This window comes from Balaenoptera musculus, chromosome 11 (genome assembly GCF_009873245.2).
Source record: "Balaenoptera musculus isolate JJ_BM4_2016_0621 chromosome 11, mBalMus1.pri.v3, whole genome shotgun sequence".
Lineage (NCBI taxonomy): Eukaryota > Metazoa > Chordata > Mammalia > Artiodactyla > Balaenopteridae > Balaenoptera > Balaenoptera musculus.
The window spans coordinates 59,532,726-59,550,924 of NC_045795.1; the positions used below are offsets into that span (position 1 = coordinate 59,532,726).

At 38.2% G+C, this 18,199-nt stretch overlaps 1 protein-coding gene across 5 annotated transcripts in view; it reads right to left on the minus strand.

The window, feature by feature from the left end:
- The window catches only part of CTNNB1 (catenin beta 1), a 42,980-nt gene that overhangs the window by 7,585 nt on the left and 17,196 nt on the right, over positions 1–18,199 (minus strand). For 4 of the 5 annotated variants that reach the window (XM_036867661.1, XM_036867660.1, XM_036867659.1 and 1 more), the window contains exons 2-10: positions 7,669–7,729; positions 7,002–7,229; positions 6,541–6,794; positions 6,171–6,409; positions 5,881–6,082; positions 4,590–4,734; positions 1,277–1,380; positions 859–1,197; positions 422–580 (exon numbers count right to left, since the gene is read on the minus strand). In XM_036867661.1, coding sequence (XP_036723556.1) covers positions 422–580; positions 859–1,197; positions 1,277–1,380; positions 4,590–4,734; positions 5,881–6,082; positions 6,171–6,409; positions 6,541–6,794; positions 7,002–7,229; positions 7,669–7,681 — 1,683 coding nt within the window. In that variant the 5' untranslated portion in view covers positions 7,682–7,729. Of the gene's footprint in view, positions 1–421; positions 581–858; positions 1,198–1,276; positions 1,381–4,589; positions 4,735–5,880; positions 6,083–6,170; positions 6,410–6,540; positions 6,795–7,001; positions 7,230–7,430; positions 7,562–7,668; positions 7,730–18,199 lie in introns of those variants that run through there. The other variant, XM_036867662.1, reaches the window with a different exon arrangement.

The window sequence follows — 18,199 nt, forward strand, 5'->3', positions numbered from 1 at the left end:
ACTCTTGGAAGAGCTAGTAAAAGGTACGTTTAACATTTATAGGTAGAACTGCAGTGGGGGATAAGAGACTCTGAAATCAGACAGACTTGGATTCAAATTATGGCTCTGCTACTTCCTAAGGATGTGAACCTTTTGTATGGATTAAATGAGACCCCAAAGCAGTAAATCACACTCCACACCCCCTTCGTACGATTGAGGAGGCAACGATGTGAAGGACATGTCAAAGGACATACCACTAGGGGCCACATTACTCCTTATCTTCTATGCAGCCACGGAGACATGTCAGATTTTTTAGTCAACAGCAAGCAGCCCTTCAGGCAGGCGGGAGAATGGAGGGAGCCAATGACCTCAGTAGTTCAGGATCTTATGGATTTTTGCATTCCTTTTAAATAGCCAGGTGTCACTATTAAGATTTACCTACCACAAACTGCTGCTGTGTCCCACCCATAGATGTACGGCGCTGGGTATCCTGATGTGCACGAACCAGCAACTGAACTAGTCGTGGAATGGCACCCTGCTCACGCAAAGGTGCGTGATTTGCGGGACAAAGGGCAAGATTTCGGATCAATCCAACGGTAGCCTGCAGAAAAGAAGGAAGAGTAAAGAACTGGCAAACAACTCAACAAAACCATTTTCTTAGCCTAAAATTCCTAACACACTACATCTATCACAATCACTTGAAAGTAAAACTGACTACAGAAACACTTCAAAACCTCACCTCCATCCCAGACATATTTCCTATTTACTAAAGAATACAACTCCTACTTATCAATCCCTGGTGCCTAGACAGCCATCTAATAATAGTCAGAGGTAGTTCATTTTCAATTCTGCAACCTTCTACTTTCACTGACAATTTACCTTGATCAGAGGCCAATGGGATGGTGGATGTAGGAGTTTAACCACAACTGGCAGTCCATAGTGAAGGCGAACAGCATTCTGGGCCATCTCAGCTTCCTGGTGTCGGCTGGTCAGATGACGAAGAGCACAGATGGCAGGCTCAGTGATATCCTCCCTGTCACCAGCACGAAGGACAGTACGCACAAGAGCCTCTATACCACCCACTTGGCACACCATCATCTTGTTCTTGTAATTATTGCAAGTGAGATTAGAAAGAATTCCAGCTGCGCAGGTGACCACATTTATATCATCTGAGCCCAGAAGCTGAACAAGGGTCCCAAGAAGACCTTCCATCCCTTCCTATGGAGATGAAAACAGACGCTCAGGACATATTCAGCTTGACTCTTTTCATTAAGGCACCGGTTTACTCGGAATTTACCTGTTTAGTTGCAGCATCTGAAAGATTCCTCAGAGTCCAAAGACAATTCTGAACAAGACGTTGACTTGGATCTGTCAGGTGAAGTCCTAAAGCTTGCATTCCACCTAAAAAGATTAAAAAATATCTAAGGCGATGGCTATTAGCTCACAAGTCGTATCAGTACAAAGTGTCTTCTCTAGTCTTAGAACGTGTCCCTCTTTATTGCCAAAGCTTATCCCCTCCATCTAAGTCCTTTATTTCCGTTCATTTTCTACAATGCTGCTCAGTTTCCCTTTCTTTTCCAGTTCATCTCACCTAGTGACAACTTCTGTCAAATATCTATTGTTCCTTCCCTGTGTGGAAAAAGCCTTCATTCTCTCCACAGTCCCCCTGTAGGTAATATTCCTATTACTTATTTCCTTTCATCCAATTATTTCAAAAACATTTAATACCAGGCCCTGTTTTGAGTTGGAGCTATACCAGTGAGCAGAACAGTCTAAAATTCCTACCTTCACAGAGCTCATGGTCTACTTGGAGGCAGACAAGAAACAAATACACAATTAGTAAACTAAAACTATACAGTGTGTCAAATGGTGTTAAGTGCTACAAAAAACATAACACAAGACAAAGGAGGGGGCTACATTTTTAAGTAGGGTAATTAGGTCACCTAAGTGTGAAGGTGACATCTGAGCAAAGACCTGAAGGAGTTATGTAAACTCATGGGGTGAGGACAATCCAAAAAGAAGGCACCAGAACGCTTAATGTCTGGGACTGTATAAAAGACACTGACTTCAAAAGATGTGCTTCAAAGATTCACAACCTTCTATCATTTAGAACCCTAATGAAGGACGTTTACACTGGCAGAGGAGTCTAAATGGAAGCTCAATTCCCCACACACTGGCTTAACTTCACCATCTCTCTCCTACTGACATCACTTCTAAATGCAGTGGGATGTACTTTCCCTTGTCTCCCTGTTTATCTTTTCAGGTCTGCTTTATTTCCTCAATTAGGTTAGGTCTACTTGCTGTAATTCTCACGGCACCCTGTACTTCTCCCCTCACAGCATTTATCACAACTATAATTTAGCCTACCACCCCTACAGTAAGACAAGATCATCCCTATCTGGTTCGTTCCTCATAGCAGCTCCAGCTGCTAACAGAGTGCACAAGGCTGATGCTACTTCCCTGGTGGTCCAGTGGCTAAGACTACGTGCTCCCTATGCAGGGGGCCCAGGTTTGATCCCTGGTCAGGGAACTAGATCCCACATGCCACAACTAAGAGTTCACATGCCACAACTAAAGACCCCGCATGCCGCAACTAAAAGATCCCTGACACAGCAACGAAGATCCCACGTGCCGCAACTAAGACCTGGCGCAGCCAAATAAATAAATTTTTTTTAAAAAAGTAAAATTATATATAGAAAAAAAAAAAAGACTTGATTCCCCTCTAGATCTCATTCCCTCCCTCCACTGTAATTATTAACTCTAAGAGAGTGGATCTTAGTTCCAGATGCCTCTCAGAATAGCCTGAGAGACTTAAACACACACACATTCTGATTCAGCATGCCCAGGGTAAAAGTCCGGTGCAGACGGCTTAGAGGCGCCCCTGCCTCTTCCCTGTAGCCCTTACCCACATACACTAAGAGGGCAACTCCCAAATCTCTATCCCAGCCCAGTCTTCCCCTGCATTCCAGTAGCATACGTTGCCAGCTACCTTTAGTCATTCTGAATATGTCAACTCAAATAACATTCATCCTTTGCTATGTATTTTTAATGTCTAATGACGTCATTCCTAGAAGCCTATAACACATCCCAGTGGCCTGGTCTGCTTGCCTTTGGTCATTCGAACTGTCATACGATGCTAGTATTAATATTCCCAACACCTCACTGTGATGCTGTGCCACTGCTCAACAGCCATCAATAGCTTCTCATTGTAAGATAAAGACCAGGGGCTTCCCTGGTGGCGCAGTGGTTAAGAACCTGCCTGTCAGTGCAGGGGACACGGGTTCAAGCCCTGGTCCAGGAAGATCCCACATGCCGTAGAGCAACTAAGCCTGTGCGCCACAACTACTGAGCCTGTGCTCTAGAGCCCGTGAGCCACAACTACTGAGCCCTTGCACCACAACTGCTGAAGCCCACGCGCCTAAAGCCCGTGCTCCGCAACAAGAGAAGCTACCACGATGAGGAGTCCGCGCACCGCAAGGACGAGTAGCCCCCGCTTGCCGCAACTAGAGAAAGCCCGCGCACAACAACAAAGACCCAACACAGCCAAAAATTAATTAATTAATTAATTAATTTTAAAAAAGAAAGATAAAGACCAAATGCTTTAGCATAACCTTCAGGAGCCCTTTAGGATTTGGATCCCACCTAATATTTCAAATTGACCTAAGCATTCTACACCTGTGTTTCCAAAGCTGGAATAAAGCATGAATAAACATCTTCCAGGGACCTAGAAACTCCTGCACAATATAGCCCTGCCTGGCTCTAGCTCATTACCCTCATCCTGAGCTATTCATCCCATCACTCACTAGGTTCTAGTTACACAGACTTTCTCTTCAGCACCTAGAACTCAACAATTTCTTTCCTACCTTCAGGACCATCTGGAAGGCACTTAATCCTTCTCATACAGATAACACCTTCTCATTCTGCAATTTCATTTAACATCCCCCTCTCAGGGAAGCCCCTTCCCTCCCCATTAATTCTGTATCACTATTTGCTTGCTGTTCATTTCTCTTGTAACATTCATTCCAATATGTGATCACTCCATCTTTCTGCATATTTTTGTCACCCTCACCACCTGTAAGAATAAATACAGGGACCATACCTATTTTGTTATCCATTGTATACCATGTGCTTATTACAGTGCTTGAAACACAGGGGCTGAATATTTTCAGAATAAACAAATGAGCATCAGAATAACCTAGGGAACTTCTAAAAATCAAGATTCCTAGCCCTCCAGTCCCATACATTTCCAGCTACCTACTGACTCTCTTGTCACTTCAACACTCCAGGGATTCTGATTAAATAAGTCTAAAAATCTGTATTTTTTGCACGCATTCCAGGTATTTCTGGAATAGCTGTTATCAAGCCAAGTATCAGCCATCACTTTTGATGGGTAATATGAACACTACTTAAACTAGGCTTGAATAGCACCAAAGAAGGTGTCAAGCAGAACATATACTTTGTCTGAATGCAACTTTGGCTTCAAACGGAATAGGACCATCTACTTTCAGTCTGTTAAGGTCAGTTCTATCACCCTTTTCCTAAGAAAGGTAATCTAATTAGAACTACACGTGCTGCAAACATGAGAACCCAGAATAGACAAGCATACTTACCAGCTTCGACAATAGCCGGCTTATTACTAGAGCAGACAGACAGCACCTTCAGTACTCTGCTTGTGGTCCACAGTAGTTTCTCATAGGTGTAGGTCCTCATTATATTCACTAAAGCTTGAGGTCCACCACTAGCCAAAATGATCAGCTGGAAAGATGTGTATGTATTGTTAGTCATGGAATCTTGATCAAATGCCTGAGAAAAGCTACTATTACCAACCTATTTTATTATACAAGAATTTCAGCCAGCTTAATGACTTAAATATATTCCTGGTCCTCATTAGCTAGAGCCCCATACTGGGGCCCTATTTAACCCCTCCTTCTACAACATTTCACTCAAATTCATGCACCCCAGTCCTCCCAAAAATATATAAACTCTGGCCCAATTTTCTTCTTCCCACACTGATCATAGTAAAAGGAAAAACAAAAACAACCAAAAACCGTGTTGGTATGAAACAGTAATGCCCAGATACACAAGTTACATCAAAGCTGAAGTGTTGAGTGAAAATGTGAACCAGAATGGGCACTTAAAAACTCTTAATGATCTAGCTCTTTGCTTTTCCTAATCATATCTCATATCCACCTCAAAAAGAGACAGCATAAAATAGTCATTCTTGCCCTTTACTCCCCCACACACCCCCACCTCCTGACTCTACCCCGATCTTCTGAAAACACATCTCATCACTTCACGCCTCTGCTAAAAACTGTTTCCCATTATCCTTTTAACATGTTCCCCTAAGCCCTGCAGGATCTGCCCTATCTCAACAGTCTCACCTCACACACTTCCTCTTCCTTACTCTTTGCATTTCCTGAATTTCCAAATCTTGCCCTGCTCCTCCCTCAGCAGAACTGTCAAAGATGCCATTTCCTCTCCCTAACCTTCATTCACCTTTAATCAATCCCTTCTTATCCTTAAGAGCTAAACTCAACTATCACTTTCTCCAAGAAATCTGCTTGAACCCTCAAAAGAGGGTCTGGTTCATTTACATGCTCTCATAGCCCCTTTACTTCCTCCTAACACATGAATTAAATAGTAATTAGGGTATTATTTCAGTGTCTCTCTTCCACCCAAGAATGAAAGCTTTAAGAGAAGCTTGTGTGCTATATCCCTATCACCTAGCATAGTGCATTACACACTGACAACTCAAATATTTAAAGAAACAGAGATGTCCAACTTTTCTAGGATACATACAAAGGGTGAGGCATACAATGAATTTGCCAAAATCCATAGAAGGACATGACATTGGGGGTCTCCCATGCTCCATGACAACCACGTTCAATACAATTCTTTTACCTTGCTTTCTTGATTGCCATAAGCTAAAATCTGAAGGCAGTCTGTTGTAATAGCCAAGAATTTAACATTTGTTTTGTTGAGCAAGGCAACCATTTTCTGCAGCCCGCCAGCTAAACGCACTGCCATTTTAGCTCCTTCCTGATGCAATAAAAGGTTGTGGAGAGTTGTAATGGCATAAAACAATACAGAATCCACTGGTGAACTGGGAAGAAGAAAAAAGTCTCATCAGAAATGTTGCGATTGCACTCTTCTCCTTCTGAGCTTGGAGCATTCTGACCATGTTTTCTTACCCAAGCATCTTCACCAGGGCAGGAATGCCCCCAGACTTAAAGATGGCCAGCAAGCCCTCACGATGATGGGAAAGATTGTGCAAGGTCCCAGCAGTACAGCGAGCCGTTTCCACATCATTTGTATTCTGCATGGTGCGTACAATAGCAGACACCATCTGAGGAGAACGCATGATGGCGTGTCTGGAAGCTTCCTTTTTAGAAAGCTGATGGACCATAACTGCAGCCTTATTAACCACCACCTATAATGTACAGGAATTAAGAGACGTCATTTTCCAGTTTTCAAATACTGATACTGGGTAGATATTATAAGACTACTTCCTTGGGAGTTTCCTTCAAAGCAGATTAAAAAGCTAGCCATGTCACTACTTACCTGGTCTTCATCATTTAGCAGTTTTGTCAATTCAGGGATTGCACGTGTGGCAAGTTCTGCATCATCTTGATAGTTAATCAAATTTACAACTGCATGTTTCAGCATCTGTGATGGTTCAGCCAGACGCTGGACATTAGTGGGATGAGCGGCATCAAACTGTGTAGATGGGATCTGCATGCCCTCATCTAATGTCTCAGGGAACATAGCAGCTCGTACCCTCTGAGCTCGAGTCATTGCATACTGTCCATCGATATCTGCAAAAGGTAAATTCAACACTCACTATCCATAGCTCAGCATTCACCGAGTATTTGCTATCCTAAACAGTCAAGGTGATATTGCAATCACTCCCTTCTCTTTACCACACCATTTTATTTAAGCTATTATACACTAACTTTTATTAGAATAACTATTTAATTCTCAAAACTGCATTCTGACTTTCAGTAAGGCAATAATACTCTTACCAGCTACTTGTTCTTGAGTGAAGGACTGAGAAAATCCCTGCTCCCACTCATACAGGACTTGGGTGGTATCCACATCCTCTTCCTCAGGATTGCCTTTACCACTCAGAGAAGGAGCTGTGGTAGTGGCACCAGAATGGATTCCAGAGTCCAGGTAAGACTGTTGCTGCCAGTGACTAACAGCTGCTTTTCTGTCTGGCTCCATGGCCATGTCCAGCTCCATCAAGTCAGCTATAAAAATCAAACAGCATTAGTGTTACTACCAGAGAAATGTTACCTTAATTTGAAAATAAAAATCTATGATATGACTCACTGAAATCTTTTTAGAAATAGTCAAGTCTGAAAGACAGCCAAGGATAACAGAATGATGGCCAGGATCAGCTCAGTGACGAAAAATCTGTACTCTTAGGAGACCACCTAACAGTTACTCACTGAATCAGTGAAGAATGGTACTGCATCCAGGCTCCAGAAGCAGTCATCCAGACTAGATTCCTGCTGGTGGCTTGTTTGCTATTTCACCAAGCCATTAGGAGGAGTGAGCAGAAAATGGAGCAAAAGGTAGCCTGACAAGTAAGCAGGGAGAGAGGAAAGCAGGGGAATCTGAGCCAGACTGGGTTAATGGCAATGAAGCAGAGCCCCAATTCAGTAACTAAAGACTTATGATACAAACCTTGGGTAGCCATTGTCCACGCAAGATTTTCAAAACCGTAGTATGGTGTACTTCAGAGACCCTAAAAGAGTTAATCAAAGTCATTAGGATTTAAAATTGTTTGATTTTAATACTCATAAGTCACTAGGATGGCCTGTCAAACATCATGGACGACCTCCACAAAAAGCCCCAAGTCGTCTTTCACCGTGTGATACAGTGAAACACAGACCTCATGGTCTCCTCCAAACACTTCAACCACAGCTCTATCATTGCCAAACTTCTAAGTGAAAACTTCTCTTTAACAAGCACCTCTTTTCAGGAGAAATATAAATTACAGGTACACAGGATGTCAAAAAAGCAAAATTACTGAAGATGACAAAGCATAAGCACTCTACTAATGAAAGCCAGGGAGGGGAAAAAGCTATTCAAAATCAACTCCTCCTTGAGTTCCAAAAGTCCTCTCCTCTCCCTTTTTAATTTCTTTCACTGCAAAATTCATAGGTCTTCTTTGGGCAATAGAGGTCCAGTGGGATTTTAAAAACACCAAATTAAAAAAAAACAAACAAACACCAAATGTTCATTTAACGGGTCAATTGTTACTGTTTTCTTTTCTGATATAATACAATGCCATCTAAAATACCTTCATAAGGTATGTGTGGTGACTGGATCAGAACAGTAGATTTCAGATTTTTTACTAAGAAGTAAAATTACTTCTCAAAGTTTGCAACACAAATTAAAAGCCCCTTTTTTAGTCAAACTTTTCTAAGTTCAATTTTATAGCAATGATTTATTATAAATACAAGTGAATGCTTTGATCAATGTAAAAATCACTCACATATATATTAAAAAATCTTAGCATCTAATTTATGTCTGCATTTTGGCATTTTTGTGTAATACTCAGGAAAACACTGAATTACACAGGGAGCTATTTGCAAATGAGACCAGTTTAAGGGCTTATGGTCTCTAGATATTCCTAATAACAAAACTTCCTTTATTACATAGTCTGCCCCAAACAAGTTCCTCTTGCACTACAAATTAAAAATTAGATGTAAATTACCAATGTGGACTAAGATATTTAAGTGTGAACTGTGTTTTCTATCAGTGTTCAAAAAAGTTTAAATGTGTTTAACATAATGCAGTTGGAAACTGTACTCTAAAAGTCTTATCTTCTCTATGTAAAGGAAGCATGTGTTGATTATTCCTGGATTTGCTCTTCCAAAACTAGATTTTTATAACCACAAAGATCACTTGACACCTGAAGCTGACAAGAGTTGTGGACACAATTGTTTTATCGTCCACAGTAGGAACAACTGACGATTTACTTACAAGGCAAAGTGAAGGACAGAAAATAACAAAGGTGATTCCTGTCAACAAGAAACTTGTATTTTAAAATCATGTACTAAGTAGGATTATGTGTTTATTGTTTTGATTCAATAGGATGGGAGGGGGTGTGTAGAAACCTGCACTTTTAATGAACATTCTAAGGATGCAGAAAGTGATCTGCAGACCATATGTTGAGAAATACTATGATGGAAGAAACCCAGGTTCTCTGTCCACTGATGGCTGTATTTTAGTTCGTATCTTTTGCCTATCTTTGAGACTGGCTATTTAACTATTTCTCCACCCCTCTGAAAAATGGGTTCCCCTCTCCAGCTCCCAATATATTTCCAGGGAAGGGGACTTAAAACATGTTTTACACTGAGCTTCTCCTCTGGCCAATGCCACAGGGCTCAGAAACCAACTAGTCACATCTACAGGTGCAGCTGTTTAAGAAGTGCTTTGATGTATCTGGCATCAAGAAAAAAAAATATTTATAGTGTTTTTTTCCTTGTTGAGACAAAGGCAAAACATATTAGCCATATTACTGGGTAAAATCTACTTATGTGGGCTGACCTAGTAACTTGACCATGATTATAATGATTTTATGGAAAAAAGCAAGTTCATGTTCCAAACTTATAATATCTATTTGCATGTTGGGGACGTCTTAGTACTATTATTTTTTTTATAGCACTTTCAAACTTATGCAACATACATAAAAATTATTCTTGCTCTTCATGGCAACCCTCTGAAGTGAGGGAGGCCAAGTGTCAATCAGCAAGTAAAGAAGTAAAAAGTAGGAATGAAAATGGGGATCTACATAAGCAGCAGTATATACCAACTCACCCCTACACTGATCTGCAGACAAATCCAAATTTACCTAAAATTTGAGAAATATTTACTGAAGAAATTGAATATCCTATCCAGAGAACTACAGCAGAATCTTGCCCCAAAGTAAAGCTTTCCTTATTCTTCCTCTGGGCAGAGCTTTCAGCCCAAGGGCTGGCTCCCCTCTACTACACCCTGCCATACATTAAGGGCCTAGAGCTCCTAATCAACTAAGGCTTACCAAAGACTTCAGGAAAACCAGACTCCAGAGAAACAAAACTTTAAAATCGGGGTAAGGTGGGGAGGGAAACAGAACGTTTCACTTTATTACCCTCATAAAAACTGGAGAGAATAAATAAAAATAAAAAGTTCAATAGATAACTGAAATTGAGAAAAACTCCTAGAGCATAAAGGAGAAAGACACACAGAATACAAGAGAAGAAACAAGAGGATCAACTCAGGGGATCAAAGTTCCAACTTCAAAAAGAATTATGAGAAACAAAAATGGGGAAAAGCCCACTAAGTACCAATCAAGATAAAGGGAGTATAATGCTTTTTTTAAAAAAAATGAAGTACTAAATGTTCCCAGATGCAAGTGACCACAACTATAGACTACATTTAGAATGCTGTGTGTCCTGACAGCTTTATCACCACCAAGTGGTGCTCTGACAAAGAAAGAGGGTGCTGGGGGATCACCAACTTATCCAGTCTAATGAGGTAATGGATACATGCACACTTCCTTTTATTTTTCTCTTTTTGCTTAACATATACTCTTTTCCAATTATATATTTTGTAAAGAACACCTCAAAATTCATCTATTTCTGATTTAAACTCTATAAGGTTTAGAAAAATATATATCCATTACATATAATAATTTCAATCTAAGGAGAAAGTTCATCCTACACCATACCTTATTCAAAGTATTACTATGAGTAATTTTTCCTTCAGCTTTTCTAACAAGACTACTTAAGCATGCTAGGTTTTTCTTTTTTCTTATTATGAAATTTTTCAAATATGCAGAAAAGTGGACACAACTTTTTAATGCACACATCGCCTATACTTAACAATTATTAATATCGTGCCATATTGGTGCCTTCCTACAGAATGATTTTAAAGTAAATTACATACAATAGTACATTATGTGGCTATAAAAAGTAACGATATTTTCTTACATACCACAACATTATTATAAAAGATTAGCCTTAGAGCTAACTTCAAAATGACTGTTGGGGGCTCTACTTCACCTTTTGTACTTTAAGTGGCCTTCGGTCAAAATCTACATGAGAAATCTTGACATAATATAGATATCACCCATCAACATAAAATTATCTTAATTACCTTGGATTTCAAAAAGTTTGAGTACTACTAACTAGAAGTAACTTTGCTATAAAATAGATTATAAAACCAGTTTATAATATAGATTACTGGCTGTTCATGCTAACAATTAACTTTTCCAAGAATCTAGTAAGAAAGTGCACGAAAAACTTTTGATATACTCTCAGGAATCAGAAAAAAAGTTCTTACTAAAGTCTATTTTGTAAATCTAAAAGCACATACATATGCATTTTTATTAACTGTCACTACTAATACCTTGCCATTTAAAAATTTATAGTCTCGGGCTTCCCTGGTGGCGCAGTGGTTGAGAATGTGCCTGCCAATGCAGGGGACACGGGTTCGAGCCCTGGTCTGGGAAGATCCCACATGCCACGGAGCAACTGGGCCCGTGAGCCACAATTACTGAGCCTGCGCGTCTGGAGCCTGTGCTCCGCAACAAGAGAGGCCGCGATGGTGAGAGGCCCGCGCACCGCGATGAGGAGTGGTCCCCACTTGCCGCAACTAGAGAAAGCCCTCGCACAGAAACGAAGACTCAACACAGTCATAAATAAATAAATAAATAAATAAAAAAGAACGTGAATTTCTTTAAAAAAAAAAAAAAAATTTATAGTCTCAAATCTTCCTGTCTCAGCACTTTTTATTCAACACTAACACTTTTAAGTCACAACTTACTCTAGTTTCCTTTCTGCTTTTACTCCTCAGCTGTGTGTGTGTGTGTGTGTGTGTGTGTGTGTGTGTGCGCGCGCGCGCGCGCCCATGTCCTGGGAGGGGTCTTCCCCAAACTGGGCAATAAAAAACAAACATTTAATGACACTTTCACTCCTCTGAAACACCTAGATTGATACTCCTGGTATTATCTTTAAATATGTAGGTACAAAAATGGCTATTAGAAATCTTAACTGTCTGTGGCTAGGGAAAATTAGGATGTTCCTGATCATCTTTCCTTCTTTCATTTTAGTGTCTCCTCTACCTCACCCATAAAATAATATATGCTTAGTATAAAATGGTATTTTCCTTTGGCATTCCCATAATAATGACGTTGTTATATTTGGTATTCTGTTAAATTTACTGTTAGGTTTTTTTGTTAATATAAAAATATAAAAGCCAATTCCTTGTGTTGTAGACCCTTACCAAATATTATCTGTACTGTATCATAGGTCTATACTATAATTTAACCACACCTCACATCCTTGAATATTTAGTTCGTCTTTCCTATTTAGTTTGCTATTCAAACAATGCTGAAAAAACATCTTTGCATATAAATAGTTCTCTTAATTTCTTCCACCTCCCTTCCACCAAAGGACTACTTCAATTACTGGGTTAAAGAATAAGAACTTTAAGTTTTAAGGCTTTTGATACATAGCTCCAAAATACTGATGGAGCATAAATTGATACAGTTTTCAAAGAAGGCATTGTACTAGTGACCACCTTACCAAGGGCCGATCAAGCATCAACTGTTATCTCGGACAACTTTTTTTTTTTGGCTATGCTGGATCTTCGTTGCTGTGTGCGGGCTTTTCTCTAGTTGTGAGGAGCGGGGGCTACTAGTCATTGCAGAGTGCAGGCTTCTCCTTGCGGTGGCTTCTCTTGCTGCAGAGCATGGGCTCTGGTGTGCGGGCTTCAGTAGCTGTAGCACACGGGCTCAGTAATTGTGACTCGCGGGCTCTAGAGCGCAGGCTCAGTAGTTGTGGCGCACGGGCTTAGTTGCTCCACGGGATGTGGGATCTTCCCGGACCAGGGCTTGAACCTGTGTCCCCTGCATTGGCAGGTGGACTCCCAACCACTGTGCCACCAGGGAAGCCCTCGGACAACTATTAATAGCTATGCCCAGCCATCTAATGTATGTACCACCACCCCACCCTACAAGTTCTTCTAAATTCTGAGAAGACTGAATGCTTAATTTTTTCCCCCTACTTGTAGCCATTTGTCTTGCCAGATTTTTATGTCGTCCTTTTAACATTTTTATGCGGTACATGTATATGTCACGCATAAGAAGTCACTTCAATAATCGCTGATATAGCACATTTAAGCCAACTATGTGTGTCTGAGAATATGATTTTACTACTTAAAATAATTCAATTATGGCAATATCCTTTACATGTATGATATATCATTTGTCTCACTGATGAGTAACTGCACACAGAATCTTTGGTCAATAAACACAATACTAAAATAGTTCTGATCCATCAGGAAAAAAAAAAGTTTTAAGACAAATTTTCACTTTTTCCACTCTAAGAACAAATTACTACAAAAAGTAGAAACTGTTTTTCTCCAGCTTATACTAATATAAGCTACCAAAAAGATCTTTTTCAATTTTATTTCTTTCTTTTAATTTTTAAGTTTTTTTTTAACTATAGTTGACTTAAAATATTGTGTTAATTTCAGGTGTACAGCTTCAGATTCTTTTCCATTATAGGTTATTACAAGATATTGAATATAGTTCCCTGTGCTATACAGTAAACCCTTGTTGTTTTTATCTATTTTATATACAGTGGTGTGTATCTGTTAATCCCATACTCCTAACTGATCCCTCCCCCTCCCCTTTCCCCTTTGGTAACCCTTTTCCCCTTTGGTAATTATGTCTGTGAGTCTGTTTCTGTTTTGTAAATAAGTTGATTTGTATCATTTTTTTAGATTCCACATATAAGTTATATCATATGATATCTGTCTTTAACTTACCTCACTTAGTATGATAAACTCTAGGTCCATCCATGTTGCGGCAAATGACATTATTGCATTCTTTTTTATGGTTGAGTAGTATTCCATTGCATGCATATATATACACACACACATATACACACGCACACATTGTGTATATATATATTGTGTGTGTGTATATATATATATATATATATATATATATATATATATATATATATATATATATATATATACACATACACACACATCTTCTTTACCCATTCATCTGCTGATGGACACTTAGGCTGCTTCCATGTCTTGGCTATTGTGAATAGTGCTGCTATGAACACTGGTGTGCATGTAAGATTGATAGTTTAAAATACAGCTATTTCAAAATACATACAGAATAGCCTTTATCGACACAGGCACATTTTTATAACTTGCAAATATAATTTTATGCAAGTTGAAAAGAAAACCCAACACTTCATATTGTTTATGTAGTAAAAGTACAAAGAATACACACCAGCTTCTTAATATTCAGGGGCAAAAGGCATAGTATGCAAAAGGATATTAAAGATGGCTTCAACTCTTTAGCTCTGTGTGTGTGTGTGTGTGTGTGTGTGTTTAATCAAACAAATAGCAAAATTACACCTGTTAATCTGGGTGGTGAGTACATGGGTGTTTATTACATTAATCTCTACACTCTGCACAGCAAAAATAACTAAATAAAAATAAGAAAACAGCTATACATCAACATTCCAGATAAAATAATTTAAACTCCAAATATGATTTTAAAATACTTTTGTATGTTAATCTCTTAAAGTTCATTAAAATGGAGTTACCAAAAAAAACCATGAATATTTTATAGAAACTTTTGTTAAATCAGCTAAACCTTACACACTCAAGTCTTGAATATGAGAATAAAACATGTCCATCTCCTTGAAAAGGTAGCAGTCACAAAAGCTAAACAGGCTACAAGTCTATTTTAAAAGGCTAGTGGTTGTAGTTATGTGGGAGGATCTGTTTCCATTACATCTTGAAGCTGAAAATTCTGTTTCTCAAACTTCACAAAATGATGACTGGCTAAATACTTTTAAACTGAGGACACTCTTTTTAACATTCTAAAGACACTTTTACACCCATTTTAAGTGGATTTTACAGTCTGATAAAGCTGCACAGAAAACACAGTTCAACCAAATTTTTAATGAAAGTTATTAAATTATATACAAACTAGTTTCCTATATACATTTAGGACAGTCAGAAAAACATAATCACAAAGAGTTCACTCATAACTGCAACAATAAAAACAACAAAAAAAGGTACATACAAAATTAAAGGAGAGCTGTCTTATTCTTGACTAGAATTTTTTTGTACTATATAAAGATGCCAGTTTTCTCTTCGTTTATAAATTCAATGTATTCCCAACAAAATGCTCAGTTAGATTTCTTTAGGAGTGAAAATGATTCTTAAATTCATTTGGAACGGAAGTGTGAAGATAATAAAAAAAAGACTGAAATAACAATAAGGGACCAATTCTATCAGATACTAAAATTCATTATAAATCAACAGCCAAAGCAATTAACAATTATATTATTGGGGGTAGGAATGGTTAAGAGACTACAGTAATCAGAAAGCACCCAGACATAATGTGGCAATTTAATAAATGTAAAAGGTGATATTTCAACTGGTGGGAGATAGCTGGATTACTTGATTAATAGTATTAGGAGAAAGGGACTTTTCCTTGTAAAAATACCATTTTTTCATCCTTACTGTATTAAAATTAAACCTACATATGCCAAATATTTACAGGTTAAAAACAAAAATACCAATGGGATAAAATATGGTCTATACAAGGGTAGTATATATGGAAATAAAACCATGGTAAGAAGCCCAACATAAGCATGACTTGGAACTATGAAATCAAAAAGATAGGATAATTTGTGTGTGTGTGTATAAAACCTTAAAATCCCAAGCAAAAAACCACCATGTATAAAGTAATTTTTTAAATGACATATTGGACACCAGAAGTGAAATATGATTAAAGGCTAATATCCATAGTACACAAAGAACTGAGGAGAAATCAATAAATACAGCAGAGAAAGGGCAGGAACCATCACTGAAGGAAAAATAGAAAGTAAGCAATAAACATATGCAAAAGAGTTTAAACTCATTAATTTCTGCTTATCAGACTGGTAAGAGTGAAAAGATAATACCCACTGCTGAGATGGATATACTTAAACTGGCAGAAACTTCTTGGATGGTAAGTTGGCACTATCCATTAAATACAAGTGTAAACACTTTCACATAAAAATTCCATTTTTATAATAGAAATGTATTCTGCAGAATATTCACAGAAGCATGCCAAGAGGGCTGCACAGTGACGCATTCATAGAGAAAAAGCTGGAAATTACCCAAATGCTCATCAACAAGGGAGTGAATAAAAAATAATGTATCCATTGAATGGAATGTATATTCATCTACTCAACAAATATTTAAGTATCTTTTATGTTACCAGCATTGCAGGAACAGTGAATAACAGCCAGAGAGTCAAGGTCATACATCTAGGAAAGCCTGCATTCTACTATTAGAGAGTTAAGTAATAAAAACAAGACAATTTGAAGAGTGAGAACTGCTGTGAAGAAAATAAACAAGGTAAGAATAGAGTGACTTAGTTGGGGAGGAGGGCTACACTATGTAAGAGTGAGTGATGAGGGTGGAAGCGACAGGAGCACAGAAGGAGGAGCTAGCCAAGTGAAGATGGGGCAGAACACTCCATACAGAAAACCAATGCAAAGGAAGGAAAGACCTGTAGGGAAGCAGTACTGAAAAGTCACCAGTATAACTAGAAATCAGGGAACCATGAAAAGAGGTAGGGACCAGATGGATAAGGGTACATACTGGGAAGCCACTGGAGTAACTAACACCTGTGATTTAGGATTTTTAAAGTTCACTCTAGTGTCTATATGGAAAAAAAAAAAAGACCACGAGGGTCAAAAGCAAAGCAGGGAGAAGAGTTACGAGACTACTGTAAATCATCCAGGTTGAGAGGGATAGAGAATTACTATGAAGCCGTTAAAAGTTAAAAAGAATACATAGAAAAAAATTCAACATATATCTAATATGCAAGGCATTGCATACTTTTTAATAGACATTTTTGCACACATTTGCAAAGAAAATGTATAGAAATAATATACTGGTATTAGAAATGATACTTGCCCAAGAAAATATCTATCATTTAGCCCACTCTATGTTATTTAGCCAAACAGTGATATACAGCATTAAGTAAATGTTTCTCAACATAAAAGCTAAGTGGCCTATAAAATGGACTTTCTGCAAAAGAAATGTAGAAACTACTCAGCCAACCATTAGCACCTCAAGGCACAAAGAAATTGCTTTAAAAAAAGACATTCTTAGGAAAAATAACCAATGTTTTCTAAAAGCAAGGAAATCAAACTTACTGTAGGTTTTAAAAATATTTAGGTAAATGTCATTTTATTATATCAATAAATTTCTATTTTTAGTAATTTAATCTAACAGAGATTTTTCATTCAGTTCTTATTCTACTAAAGTGGCGATATTCTAAAAATCAACTGCATCACAAAGTAATGGAATCTTCCCAAGCAACCTCATGAAGTAGATAACACTCCCCCAAATCATCAGATGAAAAAAATGACTAGCAGCAGTTAATATGAGTATAGGTAGTAAACTGCTCTGTTAAAACTCATATCCAGGTCTGTTTAGCTCAGTCACATGCCCTTTCAATCAAATCATTTATCCCATCCCCACCCCAAAGTTACACACTATTAGTATTTAACAATCACTGTTGCAGTTAAGTGCAAGAGAAGGGTTAGCAACTTTTAGATAAAAGTATCATAAGTAATACTAAAGAACTACATTCTTTGAACAGTAACCACAGCAAAAAAAATAATAATTTAAAAATATTTCTAAGATTTGAATCAGTACATACTCCATACTTTGACTCTGTGCCTAGCACAAATGCTGACAAGAAAATGCAGGATTTTCAAACATGAGTATATTATGCCAAGGAAATGGAAGACTTTACTTCAAGAAAGTTTCTAGATGTTACTCTCTAAATTCAGGCTACAGGCAGAATTAATGGAAGGGAATCAAAGTCTTCCAGAAGTAATTTAAATGCATTGCTTTTTATCCCATAACAATAACCTTCCTCTTCTCCACTTGTTGTAAGAGTTCCCCTTCCCCACCATACAAGCACACTGAACTTAAAAAAAAAAAAAAAAAAAAAAGGCAAGCTCAATATGTGAACTCTGAGAGGGCCTGGGGGCTGTACCTTTAGCTCCTCACTGTTTCCAAAGTGCTTAGCACAGGTTAAGCTCTTAAATACTTGATGGACTGAATGTGCTAAAAACAAGAAAAATGTTCTAAAAGTAGGCAGAACAACTAAAATGTAATA